The sequence below is a fragment of the Callithrix jacchus genome, chromosome 22, assembly GCF_049354715.1.
Source record: "Callithrix jacchus isolate 240 chromosome 22, calJac240_pri, whole genome shotgun sequence".
Lineage (NCBI taxonomy): Eukaryota > Metazoa > Chordata > Mammalia > Primates > Cebidae > Callithrix > Callithrix jacchus.
In genome coordinates this window covers 40748207-40763237 of record NC_133523.1, presented here as the reverse complement: position 1 = coordinate 40763237, position 15031 = coordinate 40748207, and the positions used below count along the sequence as shown (strand labels likewise).

The 15031-nt window shown below is 54.5% G+C and overlaps 1 protein-coding gene across 1 annotated transcript; it reads left to right on the top strand.

Annotated features, from left to right (window-relative positions):
- Nucleotides 1-1271: 1271 nt before the first annotated feature.
- SLC1A5 (solute carrier family 1 member 5) lies at nucleotides 1272-14878 on the top strand. Its single transcript, XM_035284840.2, has 8 exons — nucleotides 1272-2441; nucleotides 5318-5360; nucleotides 5739-5789; nucleotides 7166-7332; nucleotides 10254-10487; nucleotides 12040-12234; nucleotides 12337-12471; nucleotides 14032-14878. Exons 1-8 carry the CDS (start codon nucleotides 1873-1875, stop codon nucleotides 14267-14269), a joined length of 1632 nt encoding a protein of 543 aa, XP_035140731.1. The 5' UTR covers nucleotides 1272-1872; the 3' UTR covers nucleotides 14270-14878.
- The last annotated feature ends 153 nt before the right edge of the window (nucleotides 14879-15031 follow it).

The window sequence follows — 15031 nt, the reverse complement described above, 5'->3', positions numbered from 1 at the left end:
AATTCTCACTATGTTGCCTGAGATGGAGTCTAGTGGCTATTCATGGTCACGATTTTAGCTCACTGCAGCCTTGAACTTCTGGCCTCAAGTGAGCCTCCTGCTTTAGCCTCTCAAGTACCTGGGACTACAGGTGCATGCCACTGCATCCAGCTTGTTCAATAACAACAACAACAACAATAATATAGTAGTATTTGACTTTCTTCTGAAGGATATTTTTGTTAGAAAAAAAGAAGAAAAGAAAAAAATTGAAAACAAAGAACTATATATGTATTTTTAGACAGAGTCTCACTCTGTTTCCCAGAGTGGAGTGCAGTGCTGTGATCTCAGCTCACTGCAACCTCTGCCTCCTGGGTTCAACCAATTCTTCGGCCTCAGCATCCTGAGTAGCTGGGATTACAGGCATGTGCCACCATACCCGGCTAATTTTTGTATTTTCAGTAGAGACAGGGTTTCCCCATGTTGGCCAGGCTGGTCTCCTGACCTCAAGTGATCCCCCTCCCCGCTTCACCTCCCAAAGCGATGAGATTACAGGCGGGAGCCAGGGCTCCTTAAATAAATACATCTTATTTAAATTTTACATCAATCATATGAGACAAAAGATTTTTATTACCTGCTCTTTACATTCAAGGAATTAAAGTTCTCAGAGGCGACAAAAGACCAAATTCAGGGCTGAGAAGTTCCAAAGCTGAGGTGATTCGCAAATGAATCACCCCAGAACCACCTGCGCTTTCTAGAGACCCTAGCACCTGGCAACAAACCTCTGCGGTTTAAGGGCTTCAACCCATAACCCAATTCCTTTGGCGGGAAACAGCACCCTCCCGAGGCCCCGCTCCTCTCCGGCCCCGCCCCGCCCCGTCCTCTCCGCGTCTCCGGGCCCCGCCCCCTAGAGACGCGCTTTTTTGTTTGTTTGTTTTGGGTTTTGGTTTTTGGTTTTTGAGACGGAGTTTTGCTCTTGTTGCCCAGGCTAGAGTGCAATAGCGAATTTTGTATTTTTTAGTTTCTCCATGTTGGTCAGGATGGTCTCGTACTCTCGACCTCAAGTGATCCACCCTCCTCGGCCTCCCTAAGCGCTGAGATGAGGGCGTAAACCGGCCTCTGGGCGTTGTTATTCGTCCTTCTAGGGGTAACCTGGCCCTTCTCGGGTATCAGCCCCGCCCCTACTGGGCCAGGCTCCGAACTCTCTGCAGCCAATCAGCGCCCGGAATTTCGTCCCCGCCTTCTCAAACCCCGCCCCATACTCTTAATCCTGGCAGCGTCCGCCAAACGGGCTCAGAGCCCAGCGGCACGCCTTGGGGTCTTTTCTCTGACTTGGTAACCGCTACTCCAGGACACCGGACCACCGCTTTCCGTACTTAGGGGCCCACATCCCACCCTCCAGACCTAAGAGCCTGAGTCCCCTGGTACCGCAGCTCCACTTCCCGGCCCCCAGATCCTGGCGCCCCAGCCCTCAGTATCCTAGACCCAGGCACCCGGGATCCCTGCCTCCCGGATCCAGGCGTCCCGGATCTGCGCCTCCAGAACCCAGCCTCCTGCAGACCTCCCGCCATCTGGGCGCATTCAACCTCCTGGAACCAAGAGCCCCACCTCCCAGCCAAAGAAACTTGTATTCCCAGGTCCCAGGGCCAAGGAACCCAGGCGCTCCGAACTCCCAGCTTTCGGGCACCTGACACACGGGGCAGAGCAGAGGAGCCCCAGCGCCCAGCCTGGGGAACTTCAGACACTCCGGCTTGAACTCACAATTCTAAGGAACCCTGAAAATTTCCAGTCTCCAGGTGCTGTTACTCAACTCTCAATCCTAGGAACGTCGGGTCTTGGGAAGGAGCCCAAGCGCTCCCAGCCAGCTTCCAGGCGGAAACCCGGGTGCGTCCCATCATGGTGGCCGATCCTCCTCGTGGAGACTCCAAGGGGCTCGCAGCTGCAGAGCCCACCGCCAACGGAGGCCGGGCTCTGGTCCCCATCGAGGACGAAGGCGGGGCAGCAGGCGGCTGCTGCGGTTCCCGGGACAAGGTGCGGCGCTGCCTTCGAGCCAACCTGCTGGTGCTGCTGACGGTGGTGGCCGTGGTGGCCGGCGTGGCGCTGGGGCTGGGGGTGTTGGGGGCCGGCGGCACGGCGGCGCTGGGCCCGGAGCGCTTGGGCGCCTTCGTCTTCCCGGGCGAGCTGCTGCTGCGCCTGCTGCGGATGATCATCTTGCCGCTGGTGGTGTGCAGCTTGATCAGCGGCGCCGCCAGCCTGGACCCCAGCGCGCTCGGTCGCCTGGGCGCCTGGGCGCTGCTCTTTTTCCTGGTCACTACGCTGCTGGCGTCGGCGCTTGGAGTGGGCTTGGCGCTGGCGCTGCAGCCGGGCGCCGCCTTCTCCGCCATCAACGCCTCGGTGGGAGCCTCGGGTAGTGCGGAAAATGCCCCCAGCAAGGAGGTGCTCGATTCGTTCCTGGATCTTGCGAGGTCAGACTCCGCTCGCCCGGGAGGTGGGGAAGGGTGTTAGGGATGGCCGGAGTGGCCACGTAGACAGGACAGGGCTTTCGGGCCCCTAGAGCCGAGCTTTCCCTCTAGAGGATTAGGAAAACTCCACAGGATATTGTGGGGAGCTCCAGTCCTTGTGAGTGTGAGTCTAGCCTCCGGGGGAAGGGGGTTTCTAAATTCGGGGGCCTGGGTACATAACTTCGGTCTTATAGAGGGAGAAGAAAGTGGTTTGGGGAGACATAGGGTCTGCCTAGAGGAGAAAGACACTGTGAGGGGAGGGGACCCCAGGAGGAATTTTTGGGGAAGGAATCTTTGTGTGGTCAAGTGCCCCAAGATGGGGCTTCTAGACAGAATTTGGGGCCAGGGTTGACGAGCTTGGGATTCCTAGGTAAAGAACCCATGGAGGATCTGAGTAACTCCCACCAGGGCCTCCTCCCAGCCCGGGGCTCCCCCACACCACGTGTCACTGGGACACAACCAGGTTCTGTTCTCAGCCTCCGCTTCCAGCTCACTTGAGCTGGGGCCCCGCGGCTTCCCCTTTTTCCTTTTAGGTCAGCCCTGCTACCCCTGCCTTTCCCTCATGTTTCCTTCTCGGTCTGGGCCACCCCTCCCCCCAGCAGGCAACCCAGAAGAGGACCAGTTAGAAAGGGGAGCAGATACTTTTCTTTCTCCTGGACTCTGCCCTGTGCCCCAAGAATGGCCTCCCCGACTTTGAGGAGGGTAGGGTACGGGGTGGGCAGAGGCCCTCCTGCCCTTGCCTTTAGGATTTGCTGATTCAGTGTCTACAGGTTGAGGACTTCCTGGAAGTTTGGGGGAGGAAATGATTAGTCACAGAGCAGGGTTTCCCCAGCCTCTGGGTGTCAGTGCGGGCTGAGGTGGGAGGCTGTGTCAGGCTTGGCGTCCCGAGTTGCAGCCTGGGAGCACCTTCTGGTCGGGGGAGATTAGCTGGGTCCTGGCCCAGCCCTGGCCTGGGTGGTACAGGCTGACCTGCAGGCAGGCACACCCACTCTGAGGCCTCCTTTCTGTGCCAAAACAGCTGTAGCTCACACTTGGCCGGCCACACAGGCTTATGACCAAATGACACACAGCTGGACACAGACACTGAGGCTGGAACATCCCCACAAACACACGGCAAGGTACCAGTGGTCATACATGTGCTCACTGTGTCCTAAGACCCCTGGAGCACCACCACTCAGTGATGCCACCAGCCACACCAGCACCTAAACACATGCTCAGGAGCACACAATACACACTCACACACACACTGTGTGGCCACACACCAATAAACTCAGGCTTTTTTTTTTTTTTTTTTTGAGACAGTCTCTGTCACTCAGGCTGGGGTGCAGTGGTGCGACCTTGGCTCACTGCAACCTCTGCCTCCTGGGTTCAAGTGATTCTTGTGCCTCAACCTTCCGAGTAGCTTGGAATAAAGGGGTGTGCCACCACGCCTGGATAATTTTTGTACTTTGAGTAGAGATGGGGTTTCGCCATGTTGGCCAGGCTGGTCTTGAACTTCTGACCGAAAGTGAGCTACCCCCCTCAGCCTCCCAAAGTGCCGGGATTGTGGGCATGAGTCACCGCACCTGGCCAAACTCATGTGTTATCTTACTCTACCGTGATGCTTGGCTGGCCGTCCATGGACACTGTCCCGTACATCTGAACCCTAACGCACACCGCAACCCAATAACATTTGACAGATTGTAAATGGACACACGGCATTGGCTGGACATCAGGTCCAGTGAGAGGGAGAATGCAGAGGGGTTGGGGCTATGCAGCCAGCTGGCTGGGTTCACATCCCGGCTCTGCCACTTCCCAGCTGGGGAATTTTCTTTACCCTTCTGGGCCTCAGTTTCCTTTTCTGTAAAATGTGGTAATAGTGCTTGTCCCCAAGGCTGTCGTGAGGATGAAATGGGTTAATTTGTATAAAGCACAGGCCAAAATGCCTGCCTGCCACACAGTAGGTGCTGTGGATGGCTTAGCTGCTATATATATTTTTGAGACAGGGTCTCACTCTGTCCCAAACCGGAATACAGTGGTGTGATCTTGGCTCACTGCAGTCTCAACCTCCTCAGGCTCAAGTGATCCTCCCACCTCAGCCTCTAGAGTAGCTGGAACTACAGGCATGCGCCACCCTGCCTGGCTAATTTTCATACTTTTTGTGGAGACACAGCTTCGCTGTGTTGCCCAGGTTGGTCTCTGACTCCTGGCTGAAGCAGTCTGCCTGCCTGGGCCTCCCAAAGTGCTGGGATTCCAGGCAAGAGCCAGGGTGCCATTCTCATCTCAAGGCAGACACCGTCACACCAGAGTAGGAGTAGCCTTGTAAACGCAGAAACGCAGAGGCATATTCATGAGATGTGAAGCCGTCCTTTGTCAGTCCCCCTACTACCACCCCACACTGCCTCTCAGCACACCCAGATCCTCCCCCATACCCTCAGAGCCACAGGCCGGCCCACTGGAGGCCAGCCCTCCTGGAGGAAGTGGCTGATGCAAGCTGTCCAAGATATTGAGTTTGCTGCATGGGGTGGAGCTGAGGCCCTGGGGTGACCTGCCCTGGCCTGCCGTGGGAGGCCAGCATTCCTCACCCCACCCCCAGCCCACAGCGCCTCATGGCTAGCATGCTAGCCTCTTGGGGCTAAAGGGGGCTGCAAAGGGGTGCAGGCTGTGACTCCCCACATCCTGCAAAGGGGTGCAAGCTCAGTTCCAACCCTGCCTGGCTGAGGCATGAGCAGGGGCTGCGTTTGGGTGCAGATGGGGCCCCAAAGCTTCCCCTTGCTGCCTTAAAACACAAACCCAACCCTGAGACATTGCTGCCCTCTACCCAGGGTACCTAATAACCCTCGGTACTTCTGTCTCCGCAGAAATATCTTCCCTTCCAACCTGGTGTCGGCAGCCTTTCGCTCAGTGAGTCCTCAGGGGTGTCCTGAGGGGTGGGTGGGGGGGGGACAGGGAGAGATGCCAGCCAGGGGGAGCCCTTGCCACCTGCCTTTGAGTTCATGCCTAGAAAGATGCATGTGCAATGAGAACATTGGCTTAGAGCCTCCTGTGAGCTGTAATTCCTGCTGTGTCACCCTGGGCAAATGTGTTGACCTCTCTAAGCCTCGGTTTTCCACCTCTGGAAAGTGGGGGTACTGATCGTCCTGCCTCCGTGGGGGTGACAGCAGATGAAATGAGATCACACTGAAGGGATGTGGAAGGGCAGGGTTTGGGTATTGTTAGCTTGGCACGGGGTTGGGGGGCCGTGGTGAAGATGGACACTGACTCTTTCCAACCCCCCTGCAGTACGCTACCACCTCCTACGAAGAGAGAAATATCACCGGAACCCTGGTGAAGGTGAGAGCGGGGGAGGCACTGGGGGCTCTACCTCTTTGCCCATTGCTATAATTTTTTGATTTTCTTTTCTGCCTCGGTCTTTGCTGTGGAATTTGACTGATGCTTTTTTTTTTTTTAAGATGGTGTTTCACCATATTGGTCAGGCTGGTCTGGAACTCCTGATCTCAGGTGATCTGCCCACCTCAGCCTCCCAAAGGGCTGGGATTACAGGCATGAGCCACTGCGCCCGGCCCTTGACTGATGCTTTCTGTGGTCCTTCCCCAGTTTCTGTGTTTTCTGCCTTCTGGATAGGCCTCTATTTTGCCCCCTCTTTTCCTGCCCCAGGCTGATCTTCCTTTCTGGTCCAGGCTCTTTCTTTCTCCCTTTATCCCTCCTGCTCGCCCCCCATCCATGCTGCCCCCTCCCTGTCCCTTCCCACCCTCCCTCAACCTGCTCAACCTGGCAGCCAGCCGGAGGGTCTGTTTTTGTTTTGTTTTTTCCTGAGACAGGATCTCTCTCCATCATTTAGGCTGGAGTACGGTGGCATGATCCCGTCTCACCACAGTCTCGGCCTCCCAGGCTCAAGTGATCCTTCCCACCTCAGCCTCCCAAGTTGCTGGGATTATACCACACCTGGCTAATTGTTGTATCTCAGAGACTGAGTTTTGCCCTGTTGCCCAGGCTGGTCTTGAACTCTTGGGCTCAAGTGATCTGCCCACCTTGGCCTCCCGAAGTGCTGGGATTACAGGCGTGAGGCATTGCTCCTGTCCTGAGGAGCTTTTCAAAACACAAATGTGACCTTACCTCTCCACTACCCAGAGAGCCCTGCCATGTGCCCCACTGCCCTCAGGAGAAAGTCCGGTCTCCTTGCTACAATCTGTGACCAAGGGGTCCCTGTGAGGTCAAACCCCTGCCAGTTCACCCAGCTGCCCAGACTCAACTAGTGACTGCCCAGGTCGTTCTACTCTAGCCACAGTAGATTATGGCTCTTTGAATGATCAAGCTGCACTCATTTCTAGGCTGTTGCATATTCTGCTTCCTTTCTCAAGATCCTTCTACCACCCCTCTTTACCTGGTTCACTCCTCTTGTCCTCCAGGTCTCAGCTCAGATGCCCCTTCCTCCAGGAAGTCCCCCCTGACTGCCCCCTTCTCCCCAAGCTGGCGCTGCTCTCTCTCAGTTCCCACACTCCCCTGGGCTCCCTTATTCCAGCTCCACCCGCTGTGTGCGATCCCTGATGACTGCTATATGTCCCCTGGACCTGAACTGGGAGCCTTGGGAGGAAGGGGCCCAAGGGCTGCCTTGTTTTGCTGGGTCCCAGTGATGTCCAGGACAGGTCCTTAGTGACTGTGCAGTAGACTGAGTGTCCCTTCCACCCTGATCCGTTGCTTGCCCACAGGTGCCCGTGGGGAAGGAGGTGGAAGGCATGAACATCCTGGGCTTGGTAGTGTTTGCCATTGTCTTTGGTGTGGCACTGCGGAAGCTGGGGCCTGAGGGGGAGCTGCTCAACCGCTTCTTCAACTCCTTCAATGAGGCTACCATGGTGCTGGTCTCCTGGATCATGTGGTAGGTGGTGGGAGAGGGGGCTGGGGATGGGTGGGGCTGGAGAGTCACTCTGCTGCCAGAGGCAGACAAGTGGCATTCTGTGTGGGGTGGGGCGCCCTCCATTCACTCTTTGGAGCCAAATGGTCCGAATTTAAATCCAGCATTGACCATTCCCTGGCTATATGATTTTAGGCAAGTGATTTTTTTTTTTTTTGAGACGGGGTTTCGCTGTTGTATCCAGACTGGAGTACAATGGTGCAATCTCGGCTCACCGCAACCTCCGCCTCCTGGGTTCAAGCAATTCTCCTGCCTCAGCCTCCCAAGTAGCTGGGACTACAGGCGCACACCACCATGCCCAGCTAATTTTTGTATTTTTAGTAGAGACGGGGTTTCACCTTGTTGACCAGGATGGTCTCCATCTCTTGACCTCGTGATCCACCCACCTCGGCCTCCCAAATTGCTGGGATTATAGGCGTGAGCCACTGCGCCCGGCCTAGGCAGGTGATTTACCCCTCTGCTTCAGTTTCCTCATCTATAAAATGGGAATAGCACTTTGGAAGGCAGAGGCAGGTGGATCACTTGAGGTCAGGAGTTCAAGACCAGCCTCACCAACATGGTGAAACCCCGTCTCTACTAAAAATACAAAAAATTAGCTGGGCGTGGTGGTGCGCGCCTGTAATCCCAGTTACTTGGGAGGCTGAGGCAGGAGAATCGCTTAAGCCTGGGAGGTGGAAGTTGCAGTGAGCCGAGAGATGGCGCCACTGCAATCGAGCCTGGATGACGGAGGGAAACTCCCTCAAAAAGAAAACAAAAAGTGAGCACAGGGCACAGAAGGCATTAGGACAGTGCCCCGATGCTTGTCTGCCTTCGGTAAATCCTAATAGCTAATATTTAGTGGGCGTTTTGCTTGTATAACTTCTGGGCACTTCCCACTGGCCAGAACGTGGGGATCTAGCCTTGCCTTTCTGCACAAGTGGCTGGTAAACTACACATTTCTTTTGCTTTTCTTTTTGAGAATGGAGTCTCGCTCTGTCACCTAGGCTGGAGTACAGTGGCAAAATCTTGGCTCACTGCAACCTCCGCCTCCTGGGTTCAAGTGATTCTCCCGCCTCAGCCTCCAGAGTAGCTGGGACTACAGGTGCGTGCCACTATGTCCAGCTAATTTTTCTATTTTTAGTGGAGACGGGGTTTCACCATGTTGGCCACATGGTCTCGATCTCTTGACCTTGTGATCAGCTCGCCTCAGCCTCCCAAAGTTCTGGGATTACAGGCTTGAGCCACTGTGCCCGGCTGAAACTTTGCCTTTTTTCTGTGACTTACAATAAGGGACCAGGGAGATGACTAGTCGGCGATGGTGGACAGGTGCTGGATGACTGAATAGTCTAGGGAAGTGATATTGGGAGGCCTCTTGGCTCAGAGCCATCCCTGGGATCTTCAAGCCAGGAGAGGGTGGTAAATAACCCCACCTGAAGTTTATAGATCGCTTACTGTCTGTAAAAAGCTTTAGCTCCTTTCAGCTGGCATCTCATTGCATCCTCCCAGCCTTCCTGTGAGAAATCTGTTGGGTGTTGCGTAACCTGCAGATGACTCAGAGGGCCTCGCTCGGGGGGTTGTTGGGAAGACTCAGTATCACCTTGAAGGGCAGAGCACATCAAAAATGCTTCAACCTGGGAGTTGTTGTTAAGACCCGGGCCATGGCCTTTCTGAAAAGTGTATTTTAGGCCAGGCGCGGCGGCTAACACCTGTAATTTCAGCACTTTGGGAGGCCAAGGTGGGTGGATCATGAGGTCAGGAGTTCAAGACCAGCTTGGCCAACATGGTGAAACCCCATCTCTACTAAAAAAATTTATAAATTAGCTGGGCGTGGTGGTGGGCACCTGTAGTCCCAGCTACTTACAAGGCTGAGGCAGGAGAATTGCCTGAACCTGGGACACAGAGGTTGCAGTGAGCCAAGATCATACCACTGCACTCCAGCCTGGGTGACAGAGCAAGACTCCGTCTCAGAAAAAAAAAAAAAAAAAAAAAAAGAGTGAGAGAGAGACATGTTCCCCAGGCTGGTCTCGAACTCCTGAGCTCAGGCGATCTGTCTGCCTCTGCCTCCCTACATGCTGGGATTACAGGCCTGAGCCACTGTGCCCATCCTATTTTTATTTTTTGTAGAGATGGGGTCTCGCTATGTTGCCCAAGCTGGTCTCGGGAACTCCTGGCCTCAAGTAATCCTCCTGCTTTGGCCTCCTAAAGTGCTGGGATTATAGGCATGAGCCACTCTGCCCGGCCTCTTTTTATCTTCCATCATCTGCAGAGAACATACTGGTTCTCTGCTGCTGTAGTAAACTGTATGTGAATGACGCACATTGATGGACATTTCTTTCTGGCTCTTGTGAAGCCCAAATCTGGTGACTGCTGCTTCACATGGTGATGGCAGCACTGAGGCTTGCTTTTTTTTTTTGAGACAGAATCTTGCTCTTGGTGTGATCTTGGCTCACTGCAACCTCTACCTCCTGGGTTCGAGCAATTCTCCTGCCTCAGCCTCCAGAGTAGCTGGGACTTTAGGTGCATGCCAGCACGCCCAGCCAATTTTTGTATTTTTAGCAGAGACGGAGTTTCACCACGTTGGCCAGGTTGGTCTTGATCTCCTGACTTCAAGTGATCCGCCCGCCTCGGCCCTGCAAAGTGCTGGGATTACAGGTGTGAGTCACTGTGCGTGGCCACACTGAGGCTTTTATCTTCTGGGCTGTTCTATGTTTGAGGGGAGAAAGAACATGAGGTTGGCACAAGGGCTTCGGGGGCCAGGCCGGGGAGTGGTGCCCATGCTGAAGCACACATTGCTGAGGCTCCTCTTGACCTCAGGAAGGTGGGAAGATGTGGGCAGGGTCCTGAACCTCATCCCTGGCTACTGGGCCCGTGGCAGAGCCGACAAGCTGTCTCCTGTGTTACATCAGGTACGCCCCTGTGGGCATCATGTTCCTCGTGGCTGGCAAGATCGTGGAGATGGAGGACGTGGGTTTACTCTTTGCCAGCCTTGGCAAGTACATCCTGTGCTGCCTGCTGGGCCATGCCATCCACGGGCTCCTGGTACTGCCCCTCATCTACTTTGTCTTCACCCGCAAAAACCCCTACCGCTTCCTGTGGGGCATCGTGACGCCGCTGGCCACTGCCTTTGGGACCTCGTCCAGGTACGGCCTTGGGGTGGGCTAGGGCGGGCGTCTGAGCTAAGGGGCAGGAGTGGATGAAATTTCCTGTGCCGGGGACATTGGATCTGGGTACAGGGGCCGTAATTTAATTTAGGAGATTCTCATAAGGTCCTGGATTTCTCCCCACCCTTAAAAAAATAGGAAATGATTGCCCTTGAGATTTGCTCCCCACTTCTGTACACTCCCTCCTCATGGACCTGGGGGCACTCTTTTTTTTTTTTTTTTCTTTTTTTTGAGACAGAGTCTTACTTTGTTGCCCAGGCTGGAGTGCAATGGCGCAGTCTGGGCTCACTGCAACCTCCACCTCCTGGGTTCAAGGAATTCTCCTGCCTCAGCCTCCTGAGTAGCTGGGATTACAGGTGCACGCCACCATGACCGGCTCATTTTTGTATTTTGGTAGAGATGGGGTTTCACCATGTTGGCCAGGATGGTCTCATCTCCTGACCTTGTGATCCGCCCACCTCAGCCTCCCAAAGTGCTGGGATTACAGGCGTGAGCCACTGCACCTGGCTATTTTTCTTTTCTTTTTATTTTTTTAACGATGGAATCTAGCTCTGTTGCCTAGGCTGGAGTGTAGTGGTATGATCTTGGCTCACTGCAACCTCTGCCTCCCAGGTTCAACTGATTCTATGCCTCAGCCTCTCAAGTAGCTGGGACTACAGCTAAGTTTTGTATTTTTAGTAGAGATGGGGTTTTTCCATGTTGGCCAGGCTGGTCTCAAACTCCTGGCCTCAGGTGATCCACCGGCCTCAGCCTCCCAAAGTGCTGGGATTGCAGGTGTGAGCCACCACGGCCAGCCCCTGGGCTCTTAGGCTCTGCTCTGATCCAGCCTTGGAACTCCTCCTACCTCTCTCCTGGGCGTTTCGTTCATCTCTGCCGGCCCTCTTCCCTTAGAACCCGAACTTCCAAGACAGTAGTAATTCTTAGTGTATATTAGTGTATTCCCTGGATCCAGCAGGACACAGGCATTAGAATTTAGCTGTGACTCGTGTGGATATTTTGGGGGGTAGCAGTCTATACTCTCCCAGGGGTTCCAGGACTCACAGATTTTGTAATCCTGGTATTGAGTTCCCTAGTGCTGCCTGCTTGTGGGAAAAGAGCTTAGATACAGCCAGAGAGGGCTGGGGGTGGAGCCTGGACATTGTAGGAGAGAAAGGGGGGTCTAGGTTAGAGGAGATGGCCTTGGACCAGGGGACGGGCTGGGAAGGTAGGTGGGGTTTCCGCTGGGCAGGTTGTGTGGGCGGGATCTGGGTGGGCGGGGCTTTGGCTGGGCAGGTTGTGTGGGTGGGATCTGGGTGGGCGGGGCTACTGCTGGGTGAGTAGTGCAGGTCAGACCTGGAGGGTGGGCAGTCTTTGGCTGGCTGAGTGACAGGGCTTTGCTTAGGCAGGATCTGGTGGGGATCAACCAGGTGGGGTGGGTGGAGCTTTGGCTGGTTGGGGTGGGGTGGGCGGGGCTTTACCTGGGCTGGACCTGGAGGGTGGACTGAGCCCCTGTCAGCCGGCTGACCTAACCCAGCTCCCCTGTTCCTTGCAGTTCCGCCACGCTGCCACTGATGATGAAGTGCGTGGAGGAGAACAATGGCGTAGCCAAGCACATCAGCCGCTTCATCCTGCCCATTGGCGCCACCGTCAACATGGACGGTGCCGCGCTCTTCCAGTGCGTGGCCGCAGTGTTCATTGCGCAGCTCAGCCGGCAGTCCTTGGACTTCGTAAAGATCATCACCATCCTGTGAGTGCCAGGGAGGCAGCAGATGGGACCCCCGGACACCAGCTGACCCCCATCTTCTCCCACAACGGAGGCGTCAGCCTAACCTCCCACCTTCTCCCTCAGAATCACGGCCACAGCGTCCAGCGTGGGGGCGGCGGGCATCCCCGCTGGAGGTGTTCTCACTCTGGCCATCATCCTCGAAGCAGTCAACCTACCAGTCGTCCATATCTCCTTGATCCTGGCTGTGGACTGGCTAGTGTGAGTGTGGGTCTGGGGACTGAGGAAGGGGCCAGGGGTACCCTTGTGAAAGAGGATGAGTGAGTGTGGGTCCTTAGAGCCTCTGGACTGAAGAGGAGGAAAGGAAGGAAGGAATTCTGGAGGAAATGGGAACCTTGAGCATTCCTGAGGGCAAGGAATGGCATCTTTGCAGCCCTAAGAGAAATGTCAGAAAAGTAGGGAGTCTGTGTGGTGAATACAGCAGACTTCCTCCAGACTGCTCAGGTTCACATCCCGGCGCCACCATTCACTGTCATGACCTCGGGGAATGCTTACTCTCCCTGTGTCTCAGTTTCTCCATCTGTAAAACGGGTAGAAGAACGGTCTGTCCCCAAGGATTAGATAACAGAAACACCTCCCTTAGAGCGGCCCCCAGTAATTAGTGATTGCTACATAATTATTTGCTGTCATGATTAAGCTGTTAGGAGTATAAAGATTGGACCAGGCGCCGTGGCGCGGGCCTGTAGTCCCAGCTACTCGGGAGGCTGAGGCTGGAGGATCGCTTGAGTCCAGGAGTTCTGGGCTGTAGTGTGCTATGCTGATCAGTCCGCACTAAGTTCAGCATCAATATGGTGACCCCCTGGGAGCAGGGGACCAGGTTGCCTAAGGAAAGGTGAACCAGCCAAGGTCGGAAACGGAGCAGGTGGAAACTCCCCTGCTGGTCAGTAGTGGGATCTCGCCACTGCACTGTGAATAGCTACTGCACTCCAGCCTGGGCAACATGGCGAGACCCCGTTTTTTTAAAAAAAAAAAAAAAAAAAAAAGAGAGAGAACATAAAGATTGGAAAGCAGCCAGGCACAGTGGCTCATGCCCATAATTTCAGCATTTTGGGAGGCCTAGGAGGGTGGATCATTTGAGGTTAGGAGTTTGAGACCAGCCTGACCAACATGGTGAAACCCCATCTCCACAAAAAAATCAGCTGGGCATGGTGGTGTACGCCTGTGATCTCAGCTACTCAGGAGGCTGGGGCAGGAGAATTGCTTAAACCCAGGAGGTGGAGGTTGCAGTGAGCCGAGATTGTGCTAGTGGACTCCAGCCTGGGCAACAGTAAGACCCCCATCTCAAAAAAAAAAAAAAAAAAAAAAAACCTGGGATTAATGATTGGCCATGGTTGTATAAGTCCAAATATACTAAATAAATACTAAGATGGACACTTTTAAAAGGTTAATTTTATGGTAGGTGAATTATAGTTTAATTTTGTTTTGAGACGGTCTCTCTCTGTGGCTCAGGCTGGAGTGTAGTGATGTCATCATGGTTGTGATCACTGCAGCCTCCACCTCCCAGGCTCAAGCGAGCCTCCTGCCTCGGCCTCCTGAGTAGCTGGGACTCTAGGCATGCACTGTCATGCCTGGCTAATTTTTTTTTAAATCTTTCTAGAGATGGGATCTCACTATCTTGCCCAGGCTGACTCCAACTCTTAATTTTTTCTTTTTAGATTCCAGGGGAGAGAGACAGTCCTTGGCCCTTTCCTTCCCTCTCCCTCTCTCCCCCTCTCTGCTTCTCCCCTCCCACTTACTCTGCTGTCATTTCTACCCCTTTAGGGACCGGTCCTGTACCGTCCTGAATGTAGAAGGTGATGCTCTGGGGGCAGGACTCCTTCAGAATTACGTGGACCGCACAGAGTCGAGAAGCACGGAGCCTGAGCTGATACAGGTGAAAAGTGAGCTGCCCCTGAGTCCACTGCCAGCCACCACTGACGAAGGGAACCCCCTCCTCAAACACTATCGGGGGCCCTCAGGGGATGCCACGGCCGCCTCTGAGAAGGAATCAGTCATGTAAACCCCGGGAGGGACCTTCCCTGCCCTGCTGGGGGCACTCATTGGACATTGGATTATGAGGAATGGATAAATGGATGAACTAAGGCTCTTGGGGCCTGCCTGCACACTCTGGGATGCCAGGGGCCCCGGCCCGCTCCAGGACAGGAGATCTGGGACGCCTGGCTGCTGGAGTACATGTGTTCACAAGGGTTACTCCTCAAAACCCCTAGTTCTCACTTTTCCCCAACTCAAGTCTAAGTAATAGCAAGATGGAGAAGGCCTCCTGCCTCCTCACCACAACCTGCCTGGCCTTCCGTGTCTAAGAGAGCAGGTCCCAGGTCACCATGGGGAATTCTAGCCCCTAATAGGGGGATGTTTCAACACCATGCTGGTGATTTTGGTGGCCGTAGTTGTGTGTGTGTGTGTATGTGTGTGTGTGTGTATACATCTGTGGGGTGTGTTCTGTGACCTCCCATCTCCAGGGTACATCCCACCCTGTCCCCAGATCCCCTATTCCCTCCAAAATAACAGAAACACTCCCAAGGACTCTGGCGAGAGAGTGAGGACAGATAACTGCTGTCACTCCAGAAGACATTTTTTTAATCAATAAAATTGAGTGTCAACTATTTAATCGGGTGTTCTTCAGAATTTAACTTAAAGCAGTAGCCACTACGACAACAATATCTGCTCATCAAGAAACACCCGTGGGCTGGGTGTGAGGACTCATGCCTGTAATTCCAGCACTTTGGGAGGCTGAGGCGGGCGGATTACAAGGTCAGTAGTT